Source organism: Denticeps clupeoides, chromosome 1 (assembly GCF_900700375.1).
Source record: "Denticeps clupeoides chromosome 1, fDenClu1.1, whole genome shotgun sequence".
Taxonomy (NCBI): domain Eukaryota; kingdom Metazoa; phylum Chordata; class Actinopteri; order Clupeiformes; family Denticipitidae; genus Denticeps; species Denticeps clupeoides.
Window position 1 is genome coordinate 41,252,208 of NC_041707.1, and position 14,650 is coordinate 41,266,857.

Below are 14,650 nucleotides of genomic sequence, written 5' to 3' on the forward strand. Positions count from 1 at the left end.
TTCCAATTTATATTAGCAACTTTGTAAAATAAGGTAATGACCATTGGTGTTTGACACGTTGAAGAATGAAACGGCTTGCCATAGTGTGTGTGTGTGTGTGTGTGTGTGTGTGTGTGTAAGATAAATAGTAGTAAATTAATACACACAATACAGGGTTCGTGGAATGCACGTATCCAAATGTCCTTTTAATGTACATGGGTGTCCAAAGCAGACCCAGTCCACACATCTGAATGTCATATTTCATTCTTTCCTCTTTTATTAAAGCTGTTGCGTTATACTTCCACATGTACAAGAGATCTGTGTGTTTTTTGTTTTTTTTACTTAGTTTCTCGTCCTTCAGGCATTTCAGTCGCAACACACACACACACACACACACGCACACACGCACAGAAGGATACGAGTCACGCCGAATACCGCGAGATTTCGAATTTTGACGCACGGGATCCACGTGTCCAGTTATCGGGTTTATACCATGTTAATACGGACCACGTATTCATCCATTTATACATGAACTCGCTCTTATAACAAGATGCTGGCCTATATCGCGAATGCTGAAACGTTGGAATGTTCTGCTTTTCCTGCTATGTCGCGTTATGACGGTGGAGCCATGAATCACCGAACTGGCGGGAAACGGGCGTCATTTCCCGCGCAGATGACAAATCTCCCCCCCTCCGTTCATTAAAACACGGGCATGGTTGAAATGCTTCCAAAGTTGCAGTTTTCTTTTTTAAATATAGGCTTGGAATGACATTTCTCATCGTTCAGACCCTTCATTTGTCGTCAAAACCAGCCCCGTTCTGAACAAGGCGCATTTAAAAGCAGCTAATATGGCCAGACGGGGCCCATTAAACCCGGGATTCATCGGCGTCGTCACTCGACTTGCAAATTGTCGCGCTCACGGCCTCCTCCCCTGCCGGCTCGGGCCCGCGTGTAAAATCTGCATCGTTGGCGGCGTCCGCCACCACCCGACCCGTGTCACCAGCAGCAGGGCCCCCGCGTCACCGCCTGCGGGGATTCGAGCGCTTGATCCGGCCCTCTCGGCCGCGTCACCGAGGACAGTCGGAGTGCGGCGGTGGCTGCAGAAGGACTGAGGCCAACAAGTCCGTGGTCTTTATTCCAGTGACCACATGACCCTGACCGGAGGAATAAAAGTGGAACTCTTACAGCCACAGCACTGATATTTAGAAATTTTCGTCACTCTCAGGAGTCTAATCACCATAAACATTTATATCTCCGATATAATGATAGAGCGGTGAAAGCCAAAATAGCGCCTGGGAAGGAAATATTTACGTTTTACGGTGTTTGGCAGACGCCCTGATCCAGAGCAACTTACTAAGTGCTTCCATGTTACCATGGATGAAGTGATCAGTTCTGGTTCACTAGGACCCCCAACTATGAATACAATCTTAAGCATCAGGATCCTAACGAGAAAGAATAATAATCCAGGAAGTCCATTCCTTTTTCCCATGGCGGTTTGTTGTTGGGAGGGTTAACCGGTCATGATGGGGACCCCCAGCTAGAACAGTGGGCGTGGTTTGAGTCTATATTTAAGAGTGCTGATTAGCTGGCGGCGTGTGACCTCAGTGGCTGATAAGGTGCTAATGACGCACGACGGGGTTCCACCTCGCCCGGGGCGGGGTCAGGGTGGTGAAGGGGCTTCTTCAACGTCAAAACGCAGCAGAACTCTGGGACAACGGTCTTCCCACCAGCCATGCCCGACGTGACTTGATAGCGAATGGGGCGGGGGATGGTGTGCCACGCCCATGAAGCTCTTCACGAAAAAAAGGGGTCATGGTGGACTCGTCCTGCGGTGAGCGAGACCTAGACAGATTCGCAGCCCCCTCTAGTGGTCGCTGCAGGATGTTACCGTGCTCATGCACGCATTTTACACGACCACGGGTGCTGGAAGCAGAGTTTGTAGGAACAATAGAACACACAAAAAAAAAAAAAGGCCAGAAAATGTTCAACAAGGTTTATTTACAAAAACAGAGCGATAAAGCATGGAAAGTAAAACTGTGTTCTGAACGTTCATTTAAAACCGACAAAAAGAAAGAAAGCCGCACGTCCTTACAGAGACACCAAGGACACGCTAGCGTACAGCGACGGGTCTAGAACTTGAACTCTTTGTACTTCTTGGCTCCGCTGCGGGTGTCCTGGGGCTGGGCCTTCCTCTTCTTCTGCTGCGGGGCGGAACACACACACACACAGTTAGAAAGAGTGTGAAGCACCACACCTCCAGGAACAGGAAGTTGCACTCGAGTTCGCACCGAATACGCGTGCGGACGAGCGATGAAAAGAGCGAAGGCTGCGTTAAGCAGTCAAGTCAGTGAATCGACGCGTGAAACCGAACACCAAAATTCTAAAATCACGCCGTGTATTTTTATTAAAAGTTTTAAAAAGTGAAGTGATTGTCACATGTGATACACAGCAGCACAGCACACGGTGCACACAGTGAAATGTGTCCTCTGCATTTATCCCATCACCCTGAGTGAGCAGTGGGCAGCCGGGGAGCAGTGTGTGGGGACGGTGCTTTGCTCAGTGGCACCTCGGCAACCTTCTGATTACGGGGCCGCTTCCTTAACCGCTAGGCCACCACTGCCCCAAATTATTATTAGGGCCGGGAACGTAGATTAAGAGCTCGATACGGGACCATGATTGTGAGGATTTAAAAATAACATTCGTAAGGTCATTTTAAAGGGGCGGGGTCATCTAAAACCCGAGCTAGAAGTTGTTCCAGAAGTGAGAAGCGGTGAAGGGATGATAGAGTTTACATGACGACACGTGAATGGAATCTGTGGCCTTTTCCGAAATTACCCAGACCAATTTTGTGAAATGTTAGCAGGACTGAAGAATAATTTTCATAAACGTAATAAACCGTTCAGAATAAATATCTGTGAAGTATCTGATGAAGTACGAGGGTCTTCACCTTCTGCTTGGCCGCGTGCTCGGCCACCATGTCGCTGAAGTCCTCCTTCTCCACCTGGGCCTGCTGCTCGCGGACGTGCTCCTCGTACTTCTGCGTCATCGCCATGGGGTCCAGCTCCAGCTCCTCCGGGGCCAGCGCCACCTCCACGCCCTGGGAGTCCTGGCCGCCGCCCGCCTTACGCCCGGCCATGGCCTGTGGGACGGTCACATGACGGTCATACGACTGCATCGTGTTAAAGGGTGAAAGCCCGAGGCGCGGTTCGTTACCCCGGAGACATCGTAGACGTGCGTGGACGCCATCATGGCCGCGCCCACGGCTGCTGCCCTCCTCTCTGGCAACACGGTGAAGAGCTGAGGAGTCTCGTTCCTGCACACACACACACACACATGAACTGCTGTACACACTTCCCTCCACAACACACTTTTAATCATCCACGCACTGATAAATGTGGGGGACTAACAGTAACCAACCACCTGATCAGCGGGCAGCCATGACAGGCGCCCATGTGGCGGCACCTTCCTCGGTGGCATTCTGGTGGTTCGGGATTCGAACCGGCAACTGGTCTGTCTCCGCAGAGGGAGCACTGAACACTCACCCGTCCATGGCCTCCTCGATCTTCTTCTTCCTCAGCTCTATGAGCTCCGGCGTCTCCATGCCAGCAGGGACCGAGGAGAAGCCGCCAGGTGTGATCAACCCACTGCGAGACAGACAGAAGAAAAGCTGCAGTAAGTGTTCATGCCCTCCACCCCGTGTGTGTGGGCTACAGTCTAGATGTTTAAATGAAGTGAAGTGATACACAGCAGCACAGCACACGGTGCACACAGTGAAATGTGTATTTAAGAGTCACCCTTGGTGAGCAGTGGGCACCATGACAGGCGTGGGGACGGTGCTTTGCTCAGTGGCACCTCGGCTAATCAGATTACGGGGCAGCTTCCTTAACCGCTAGGCCACCACTGCCCTATGTCCAGAACATTCTGGGCCTTCATCAATGACCAGGTTATAACCACGGGGTAGCTGCAGGTTGGACCTTTTTGGGTGGTGGACCAACACAGGCCCAACACCCAATCAGTGCCGCGCCCACATTATCTGGAAGCGTCTTGAACTGGACATCTTCACATCAGCACCGTATGGCTAAAATGTGCCTAATAAAAGCGGCCGGAGACACAAGCCAGCGTTCCGGATGTACGCGTGGGTACCTGTCCGCAGGCGTGAAGAACCCAGACTCGTCCGGCTTCTCCTCCTCGCTCTCCTCCTCTTCCTCCTCCTCGGACGACTCTTCGTCGGACTGCTCCAGCTCTCCCCACGGAGTCCGGTCCACCTCTTCCTCCTCCGCCTTCGCCTGCAAGGGGCCACGACCGGCATATTTAACCGCTTCCTGTTTCTCGACCTCAATATTCCTACGTTTTCATGCCACGATTAAACGTCACAGCACGCGGTGACACGTGTCCCCTGTATTTAACAGTCACCCTTGGTGTCCGGGGAGCAGCGCTTTGCTCAGTGGCACCTCGGCGGATCGGGATTCGAACCGGCAACCTTCCGACTACGGGCCCATCATCCATTTTATTACCACATACAGAGTCTGGGTGGTAGTGGCCTAGTAGTGAGTAACACGCCAGAAGACCCGGGTTCAAACCCCACTTCCTGTGGGCACCGTCCCCGTCACTACTGATCGTAAGCTTCCCTACGCAGAGGTCAACGGGTCAATCGTGGGCGCTTACTCACACTTTACCATGTCACTAATACGCCGGCGCTCTTAATATCTCCAAATTGGATTACGCGGATGTCCCTGCTGCTCCCGCCAATGACATCATTACCGCACACTGACCTGGAAATCGATGGAGTTGGTGCCAAAGACGTCCCCATAGAGCGGCTTCCCGGTCTCGTCCACCGGGGGCTTCCCCCAGCCGCCAGCGTGGTACCCAAAAGAGCAGTTCTGAGGGGAGAGCGTTTGGATCTTTTACACACCGCCCTTGGGGGAAAAAGCTCATTAAAAACAATGACAGCGTGAGAGATTTGGGGCGACCGACCTCAGGAATGGGGGCGTTCAGGCCCGGGATCTTCAGGTTGGGGTAGGAGGGCGGGGGGCCGTAGCGCTGCATGGCGATGAGCCACGGAGGAGGAACCTTGTGGGAGTTCTGCAAGGATCGAGAAGAGAGAGAGTCGGAGTCAGCCAATCTTGACCCCGAACGGTCACCAAAAAAACCCCGCAATTCATCCAGGACTGTGGGCGGAGCCACTCACGGGGCCGGTGGGCATGCCCAGAGCGATGCGCAGCTCGTCCGAGAGGTCGCCCGGCTTCTTCTCCTTCAGACGCGTCTCAAACTCTTTACCCTGTGAGACGAGGTCAAATAGTCCACAATAAATAGACAGAATTTTTTAAAAAATTGTTGCTGCAGGAGAACTAAAACGTCAGTACAGGAACTAGACCTTCTGTTCTTGTTAAACCAGGAGGACGTTTGGATTGGCTGTTGCCCCGACGATTATACGTGCACTTAACCAATTTAGGCAAAAGCCGCAGCGTTTGAAAACGAAGCAGGAGGCTGGTGGCACGTATCAAGACGCGTCCGTTAATCAATCGGCTACACCGACATCCACACACAATTCTCTATTCTCCAGTCATGTGGTTCTGTTCAGTAGCGTTCGGTACGAGTCGAGACCACCCCTCCTTCCGGGCGATTTTAATAAACAGCCATTGGCTGAGAATTTGGAAAGCGAAGATGCGCACGTTTCACTGAATAATTAAAAACGTTTGGTCTCACAAAGAAACGGCCTACACAGTCGTCCACGTTTAAAGAAACGTGTCGATTTTTGGTTCTCGCCCCTCGATATTAATCAGCGACAGAGATCATAAAAACAGCGGGGTGTGAACGAACATCGCGGCGCGTGGGGTGTTCTAGTACCTCGTAGTACAGGTCTCCGTGGATGGTGAGCTTGGGCTTGACCTGCCACTTGAAGAAGGCGTCGTGCAGCTTCTGGTAGTCGATGTCGATCTTGCCCATCTTCGGCCGGACCTTCTCCCTCATTTTGGTCTTCATGGTCTTGGCGTCCTCCTACAACACACACAACACACCAGTCCTGACACAAACCGTTCCAACCAAAAGGTTGCTGGTTCAAATCCTGAACATCCAAGGTGCCACTGAGGTCCCTGTCCCCACACGCTGCTCCCCGGGCGCCCATCATGGCTGCCCACCAAGGGTGATGGTTAAATAAGTTTTCAAACAGGTGGGCCCGTGTGTTCTTTTAGTTTTAGTAACCATCACCCTTGGTGAACAGTGGGCACCATGATAGGCGCCCGGGGAGCAGCGTGTGGGCACGGGACCTTGTCGGATCGGGATTCGAACCGGCAACCTTCTGATTATGGGGCCGCTTCCTTAACCGCTAGGCCACCACTGCCCCATGTAATAATAATAATGACACGTAACTTTCATATGAAGCCCCCCAGCCTCAACTACAGCAAGTCAACAGGGCCAAAAATCGCCAATTTCACAAGGTAACGCCATAAAAAAAAAAAAAAAAAAAACCGCATTTTTTACCCATTTACAGCATTTACCAGACGCCCTTATCCAGAGCGACTTAGTCAGTAGTTACAGGGACAGTCCCCCCCTGGAGTCTTGCCCAGGGACACGATGGTGGTAAGCGGGGTTTGAACCTGGGTCCTCTGGTTCCTGCGCGGCAGGCTACCACCACCCGGAGTGCCGGGCCAGAACCCGCCTCCTCACCTTCTCCTGCAGCGCCTCCCTCATCTCCTGGATGCCCGTCCTTTTGATGAACTCGGGCAGCTCGAACGGCGGCTTCTCGATGCCCCTCTTGCCCTGCAGGTACTTCCTCTTGAAGCACCAGTGGCGCGGCACGGGCACCGTATTGCGCGTGGCCTTCAGGTGCACCAGCAGCTTGGGCTCCTGCGCGGTCACGTCGTGCATCTCCACCACGTCCGGGCGGGCCACCAGCTGCCGGCGCATGGGGTCGAAGGTCAAACAAGCTAGTACCAGTTAAAAACACCGACAGGTTCCATGGAACCGTGGCAGATACCTGCTTGAGCTCCGCCACGGTCAGGCGGTTCATCCGGCGGAGCTTCTTCTTCGAGAGCTTCGGCACGTCGGTCCTGGTTTCCTGTGGACGAGAAGGAGACGTAGCAGAGCCGCAGCCTGCCAGCAATGACCAGTCCAAACCACGGGCGATCACCGTACCTCGTCACTGTCGTCATCCTTCTTCTCTTCCTCGAACCCCTTCTTCTTGAAGATGATGATGTCCGGCTTGTCCGACTTCTCCGGTTCCTTCTCCTTCTCCTTCTTCACGTCATCTGTGAGCTGCACGTTCGCAGTGTTAAAACCAACTCGACCGAAACTACCGGTTCCCGGCTCACAAAGCACGGGGGACCACCGGGAACCGACCGGACCTCCAGGCAGCAGAGCCTCGCGAGTCCTACCTTGAAGGTCTCGAAGATCCTTTTGAATATGATGAAGTTGGGGTCGTAGATCTCCGGCTCCTCGGTCACGTACTCGATCTCCACCTCCGCTGCCAGCTTCTCGCTCTCACCCTTCTTCTCGGCTCCCTCCTGGCTCTCCTCCTCCTCCGCCTTGTTCTTGTTCTTCTTCTTCTTCCGGTTCCTGCGCCTGCGGTTTTTCTGGAAGGTCACGAGCAACGATAAACCAAGACGGCGTGGGACATGAACACAAAAAACAACCGTCTTAAGATTAGGGTCAAAACATACATCTTTCTTGGAGAAGCCCGCTTCATGGTCCTCTGGATCAGACAGGGCTGAGGTGCCATCTAGACCAGCGTCGTCCTGATCGTCCTCTACAGAAGAAAAGACGGTTCGAAGGTGAATTCAGTTCCACGCAACTTGGCGATGTGGTGAAACAAGGGAGCCTGACCTCCCGGGACAGTGATCAGCTGCTCCTGTCTCATCTCCTTCTGCTGCAGGATCTTCTCCAGAGCCTGCGGAATCTTGGGGCCGATGCCCACCTCGTACCCCGGCCACGCCTAGCCCGGAGAAAGAGGCGAGCGTTACAACTTCAGACGTACGGGCAAGCGGGTGTGAATTTCAGGTTTTTTCTTCTTCTCATCCCACGTACCTCTCTGATATCTTCTCCAGGGGGAGGGGGAACCCGTTGTCTGGACTGAGGAAGCATGGAGATTCCTGGCGGGGCTGGACCACTAGGTGTCATGGCTGCAGGATGGAAAGGAAATTACTGCGGCCTCCACACACACTGTACAAATGGAGGCGTTAGAACCACGTGCTACATGGATCCTCGGTTTCTACTGGCATAAACCATTCAAAACGATCTATAATCTATAAACAGCTGTATCATCCATGTATCCACGGAACTGAACAAGCTGGAGCCCGAGGACCCGGAGCCACTGACCTCTCATGGGACTGAGATTGGGCATGGGGGGCAGGAGGGTGGCCCGCGGGCCGGGGTCCGGCCCCCGAGGGGCGGGGCCACCCTGATGCATCTTGGCCACCATCTCCTGCTGTCGCTCGTGCTCCAGCAGCACAGCGGCCTGGGAAACAGAGAGAGTTTGGGGTGAAAACGGAGTCGAGGAGTCATTGTTGATGGGGAGAGGTCACATTAAGAAGGCTGGAAATTAAAGTCAAAGCGGCGTAGAGCAAAAAATAAATAATTTAATCAAATCAAGTGTAAAAAAAAAAACAAAAAAAAAACAGCTCCAGCTCCACAGGTACCTAGCATCGCCCAATCTGGAGTATGATGACGAAAAATGCATTTATGGACATCTTGTGAATTTACAATGCATTTAAAGGTCCTCTATTATGAAAATGTGAGATGATTGAACATTAATACGAGTTCTCCCCGGCTAGAAATGGTGATGGGTGTAAAGAGTGTTTTGGTCGTTCTGTTTCGCCGTTCAGATGGTCTGATCTGGAATTTGTCCCCTTATGATGTCATAATGGGAAAGGTTACCCCCCATTTCCCGCCCCACCCCAAAAACATTATCTCCACCAACCGTCATGGCTTCCAAATGTGTGAAGCATTGCAGTTGCTCGGTGATTATAAATTAGCCCAAAAATTTGTCACACTAGACGGGACTTTTTTGTTTCTGGAAAAACGCAGACACGACTTCCTGTCTTTACCAAACACTGTGGTTGGTATTGACGTCAGTTCCCGCTCAACCAACTATAGACCTCTCTCCTCCTCGTCCCGCCTCTCTCCTCCTCATTAGCATTTAAAGCTACAGACACCGAAAAATCGCATCCTGGGGCATAGCATTAAGGGACTCGCTGCACCGAGACTGAATTTTAAGTGAAGTGATTGTCACATGTGATACACAGCAGCACAGCACACGGTGCACACAGTGAAATGTGTCCTCTGCATTTAACCCATCACCCTGAGTGAGCAGTGGGCAGCCGTGTGGGGACGGTGCTTTGCTCAGTGGCACCTCAGTGGCACCTTGGCAGCTCGGGATTCGAACCGGCAACCTTCTGATTACGGGGCCGCTTCCTAAACCGCTAGGCCACAACTGCCCAGAACGACACTTCAGATGCAGAATTAGGGGGCCAACAAGACCGATATAAAAGCAAAAAATAAAATAGAAAAAATCATAATAGGGGACCTTTACATCTAAATAGACTTAATTTCATTATTACAATACCTTTTTGAAAAGGTGTAGACTATAAATTTAAGGAAATCTGAAGTGCATACTGGTGAGAATGAGGGAGGGACAATGTAATAATAGTTTTTAAAAAAGCATTTCAAGAATCAGAATTGTGGAAAGCCTCTGCGTCAACCTCACCCGTTTCTGCTGCTCCAGAAGCTCCTGCTCCTTCATCTGATCCTCCATGGAGTGACTTTCACCCTGTTGTAGGCACAGCAAAGGAAAGTTTATTCACGCGTCGCAGTCACACACCACAAGTACGTTTGGCGAGGGTGTAAAGTGCATTTCGGACCGGGTCGTCGTGCTGCATCATCATGGCCGCCCGCTGCTGCGCCATCTGCAGCTGGTCTTCCTGCGACATGCCGGGCGGGAGGCCCGGCGGCTCCATGCCCATGTGCACGCCGGGCGGCGGCCCGCCCATCATGTTCATCGCCTGCAGCATGCCCATGCCGGGGGGCAGAGGCATGGCGGGCATGGGTGGCATGGGCGGGATGCCTGGCATCTGCAAAGACAGAAAGCGCGTGTGAGACGTGGACGCCGAGGGACGTCCGGGCTGCTTCCGGAACGGGACTGACCTGCGTGGTCAGGGGCGGGTCCTCCCCCTGCAGGATGGGCTTCGTCAGGATAATCCCGGTCTACGAGCACACAACCACAAATTACACACAAACTACACTTCCCACAATGCACTGCTTCGGTTCTGTTCTGGCCCCTTGTGCAATCGGGTTCGACAATGATGAGTTACAGTTACGTAAGATGCAAAGAGTAAAGCATTCGCAGTGGTGGTAGTAGCCTAGTGGGTAACACACTCGCCTATGAACCAGAAGACCCGGGTTCGAATCCCCCTTATTACCATTGTGTCCCTGAGCAAGACACTTAACCCTAAATTGCTCCAGGGGGGGACTGTCCCTGTAACTACTGATTGTAAGTCGCTCTGGATAAGGGCGTCTGATAAATGCTGTAAAAGTAAAAAAAGTAAAGTAAAGTAAAAAAAAAAAAAACATTCTGCAGGTAAGTTGCATTAGACGCGGACGGAATCGCGGAATCAGACGAATAAAACTGGATCCACTGTAAAAATGCAAGATTGTGTATAACTGGCGTTTCTGGCCGTGTTTCTTCATAAGATGGCGAGAAGGCCGGTTCCACACTTACGCTACATTAAGGGTGGTAGTAGCCTAGTGGCCTAGCGGTTAAGGAAGCGACCCCGTAATCAGAAGGTTGCCGGTTCGAATCCCGATCCACTGAGCAAAGCACCGTCCCCACACACTGCTCCCCGGGCGCCGGTCATGGCTGCCCACTGCTCACTCAGGGTGATGGGTTAAATGCAGAGGACAAATTTCACTGTGTGCACCGTGTGCTGTGCTGCTGTGTATCACATGTGACAATCACTTCACTTTATTATTTATTTATTATTAGTGGTTAAGACGCTCGCCTATGAACCAGGAGACCCAGGTTCAAATCCCACTTACTACCATCGTGTCCCTGAGCAAGACACTTAACCCTGACTTGCTCCAGGGGGACTGTCCCTGTAACTACTGATTGTAAGTCGCTCTGGATAATCACACTCCACAAATCACAGTTTTAAAACGTGGAACGTTGGAAACGTGGCCTTCGGAAGAGTAAAAACGGGAAAAGCCGAATGTAGGGAATAATAAAACGGATTTGATGGGCCCTGCATATCCAGTCTATGATGAATGTGTTATTGAAGAGGATTTTATTATTATTTTTTATATTAGACGCCGGTAGGATGACCGAACAGCGCGCCGCCAGACTCCCTACAGCTGGAAGGAACAGTGACGCAGAGTCGTGTTAAAAACACGCCGCTTTGCTGCTGATCGCTGGAAACGAGGAACCGAGGCGGTCGGAGCTTTTTACCTGCATCATGTACCCCTTCAGCCGGTCGACCAGCTCCTCCCGCGGCCCTGGACACAACAAAACGCGGACATTTTAACCCCCGTAGGCTCGATTATACTCCGGGTTTTCAACGCGAGGGAACGGCGACCGGCGGCGTTCCTCACCCATCACCGGGGCTCCGATCTCGGCCAGGCGGGCCTGCAGCTCCGGGACGCTCCATGCGTTCAGGTCGCCGGGTCCGGACTCGGTTCCTGGAGGTCCGTCGATCGCCATGTCGGGTCTCGGTACGTTGCGCCGCACAAACAACGAGCGTCGAAAGACGGCGGGAGAAAGCGGAAGTCGGCGGCTCGCTAAACCCACGTGGTCACAGCGCCGCCTGCTGTTCGGGATGAATAGATTCAAGATTGGTTTATTGTCAGTATATACACAGAACACCGTGTATTGAAATAATGTTTCACACAGACCCCCCATAGTGCAATAATAAAAGAAAAATATATACGTATATGCACACTAAACTAAACCATACTAACTAAAACGTATATACTATACAAGTCTTCTCTATAGGAGAAAAGTAGAACTTTTCTGTTTAGGTTGAAGTTTATTGTCATATGTACAAAGTACAGTGTACAGAGCACAATTAAATTCTTACTCTTACCTCCACGTAGACAGAACATAGAACATGATACATAGAAGATACAAAAATGATACATAATGATACAAATGTGTGTGTGTGTGTATATATATATATATATATTTGCAGGTTAATTTTTTTATTCATATATCAGAATCAGAATCGTATTTATTGGCCATGTGTGTACACACAAGAAGTTTGGTTCCGGCAATTGGAGACTTTCCAGCAACATGATGTATACATGTAAATGTACAGCATTTACCAGGCGCCCTTATCCAGAGCATCATGGACAGTGTAGACAATACACAATCGCATTAAGGCATACATTACAATAAATTAAAAAGACAATAAGAAAACATAAAGAATATCGTGAAGTGAATATAGTATAGTGAAGTAAGCAGAACCCACAATAAACTGATTTTAACCATAAATAAGGACAGTAATCAATGTATTAACAGTAAAGTGTACAGGTTATGCACAACTTACACAAAATCCCTTTACATTTAAATAGCAAAACTCTCATGTATAAAATTATCATGAGCATCCGTCCACAATATGCACTTCATCCAACAGCATCTATCTATCAATCCTCTATATGAAAATAAACATTTGCAGGGGATTTGCGTGTATGCAAAATCTGCATATTTGTTGTGAGAATTCAGTACTGATACATTTCTACACATTTCTCTATAACTGGTCTCACACACACACACACACACACACACACACACACACTATATAAAAAGACATATAACTTTTTTTTTTTTATTTCTTTCTGATATTAAATCATGCAAAACCCTTTTTGTTTTAGGCCCGTTCGGATTCCCCAAATAATTTCTATTTGGTAAAGGTCCAAATAATGTGTGAGTTTTTAGAGATTTTTTTTTTTTTCAAAGTCAAAAGTTTACACACATTTGCTTTCATAATTGGTAGAATTGCCTTTAAATTGAATGACTTGACGCAAACGCTTTGGGTTTCCTTCCACAAGCTTCTCACAACAGTTTAATGGAATCGTGGCCCATTCCTCCCGACAGAACTGGTGTAATTGAGTCAGGTTTGTAGGTCGTCTTGCTCGCACACGTCTATTCAGCTCAGACCACTAATTTTCTATGGGATTGAGATCAGGGCTTTGCCACTCCAGAACATTGACTTTATTGTCCTTAAGCCGCTTTGTAACTAATTTTGCAGTTTGCTAATGGACATTGTCCATTTGGAAGACCCATTTGTGCCCAGGCTTTAACTTCCTGGCTGATGTCTTGAGATGCTGCTTCAATATTTCAACATACTGTTCTTTCTTCATGAGTTTTCCATCTATTTTGTGAAGTGCACCAGCCCCTCCTGCAGCAAAACACCCAGTTCACAGTTGGGACGGTGTTTTCAGGCTTGAAGGCTTCCCCCTTTTTCCACCAAATATGACGATGGTCATTATGGCCAAACAGTTACATTTTCGTTTTGTCAGACCACAGGACATGTCTCCAGAAATTTGTCCCTGTGTGTATTTGCAAGGTGTAATCTGGCTTTTTATGTCGCTTTTGGAGTAATGGCTTTTTCTCGCTGAGCAGCTTATCAGCGCATGCTGGTACAGGACTCGTTTCACTGTGATACACTCTTACCAGCATCTTCAGCCAGCATCTTACATTTACAGCATTTATCAGACACCCTTATCCAGAGCGACTTACAATCAGTATTTTACAGGGACAGTCTCCCTGGAGCAATTTAGGGTTAAGTGTCTTGCTCAGGGACACAATGGTAGTAAGTGGGATTTGAACCCGGGTCTTCTGGTTCATAGGCGAGTGTGTTACCCACCAGGCTACTACCATCTTCACATGGTCTTTTGCTTTTGTTCTGGGATTGATAAGCGCATTCCGCACCAGAGCACGTTCATCTCTTGGACTCAGGAGCAGTCTTCCTCCTGAGCGGTATGATGGACATTCCCATGTTGTTCATACTTGCGTATAATTGTTTGAACAGATGAACATGGCACCTTCAGGCATCTGGAAATTGCTCCCAAGGATGAACCAGTCTTGTGGAGGTCTTGGCTGATTTCTTTTAGACTTTCCCATGGTGTCACAAAAGGCAGCAGGGGGTTGAGGTGTGCCTTTAAATACATCAACAGGTGTGCCTCCAATACACTCAGTTGGTGTCAATTAACCATTCAGATGCTCCCAAAGCCATGACATCATCATCTGTGCTTTCCCAAATAGTCTAAAGGCATAGTAACCTTAGTACATGTAAACTTTTAAATTTGAAGAAAGTAATAAACAAATCTCTAAAAAATTCTGTCACTCATTATTTTGACATTTAGGAAATAGAAATTATTTTGGGACCTAAAACTGAAAGGGTTTTGTATGATTTAATATCAGACAGTAAGTTATATGTCTTTTTATACAGTGTATGGAAACTTTTGGTTTCAACTGTATGTAAACACACATACTACACACATATATGTATACACACACACACAAATACATATATGAATATACACACACATATTCATATATATAAACATACATACATACATACATATATATGTATAAATACACACGCACATGCATATACATATACATATATACACACACGTATATGTACACACATATATAAATATAAATAAACACACATATGTGACG

At 49.3% G+C, this 14,650-nt stretch overlaps 1 protein-coding gene across 1 annotated transcript; it reads right to left on the bottom strand.

The window, feature by feature from the left end:
* Window positions 1-1,957: 1,957 nt before the first annotated feature.
* sf3b2 (splicing factor 3b, subunit 2) lies at window positions 1,958-11,716 on the bottom strand. Its single transcript, XM_028984963.1, has 22 exons — window positions 11,557-11,716; window positions 11,414-11,460; window positions 10,117-10,176; window positions 9,834-10,043; window positions 9,680-9,742; window positions 8,293-8,431; window positions 8,002-8,096; window positions 7,801-7,909; window positions 7,638-7,723; window positions 7,353-7,550; window positions 7,114-7,233; window positions 6,956-7,036; window positions 6,646-6,873; window positions 5,827-5,976; window positions 5,168-5,257; window positions 4,954-5,061; window positions 4,752-4,859; window positions 4,123-4,265; window positions 3,522-3,623; window positions 3,193-3,292; window positions 2,927-3,118; window positions 1,958-2,180 (listed from the first exon to the last, which is right to left on the bottom strand). The coding sequence occupies exons 1-22, from the start codon at window positions 11,663-11,665 to the stop codon at window positions 2,109-2,111; spliced, it is 2,610 nt and encodes an 869-aa protein (XP_028840796.1). The 5' UTR covers window positions 11,666-11,716; the 3' UTR covers window positions 1,958-2,108.
* Window positions 11,717-14,650: the final 2,934 nt, after the last annotated feature.

What these genes read in the sequence shown, in the direction of transcription:
- sf3b2 (XM_028984963.1), bottom strand. Translation starts at nt 11,665, where the DNA reads ATGGCGATCGACGGACCTCCAGGAACCGAGTCCGGACCCGGCGACCTG. An exon ending in ACCCGCCCCTGACCACGCAG is followed by an intron (nt 10,044 to 10,116) that starts GTCAGTCCCGTT and finishes CTGTCTTTGCAG; the next exon opens with ATGCCAGGCATCCCGCCCAT. An exon ending in CCAACTCCATCGATTTCCAG is followed by an intron (nt 4,266 to 4,751) that starts GTCAGTGTGCGG and finishes GGCCCCTTGCAG; the next exon opens with GCGAAGGCGGAGGAGGAAGA.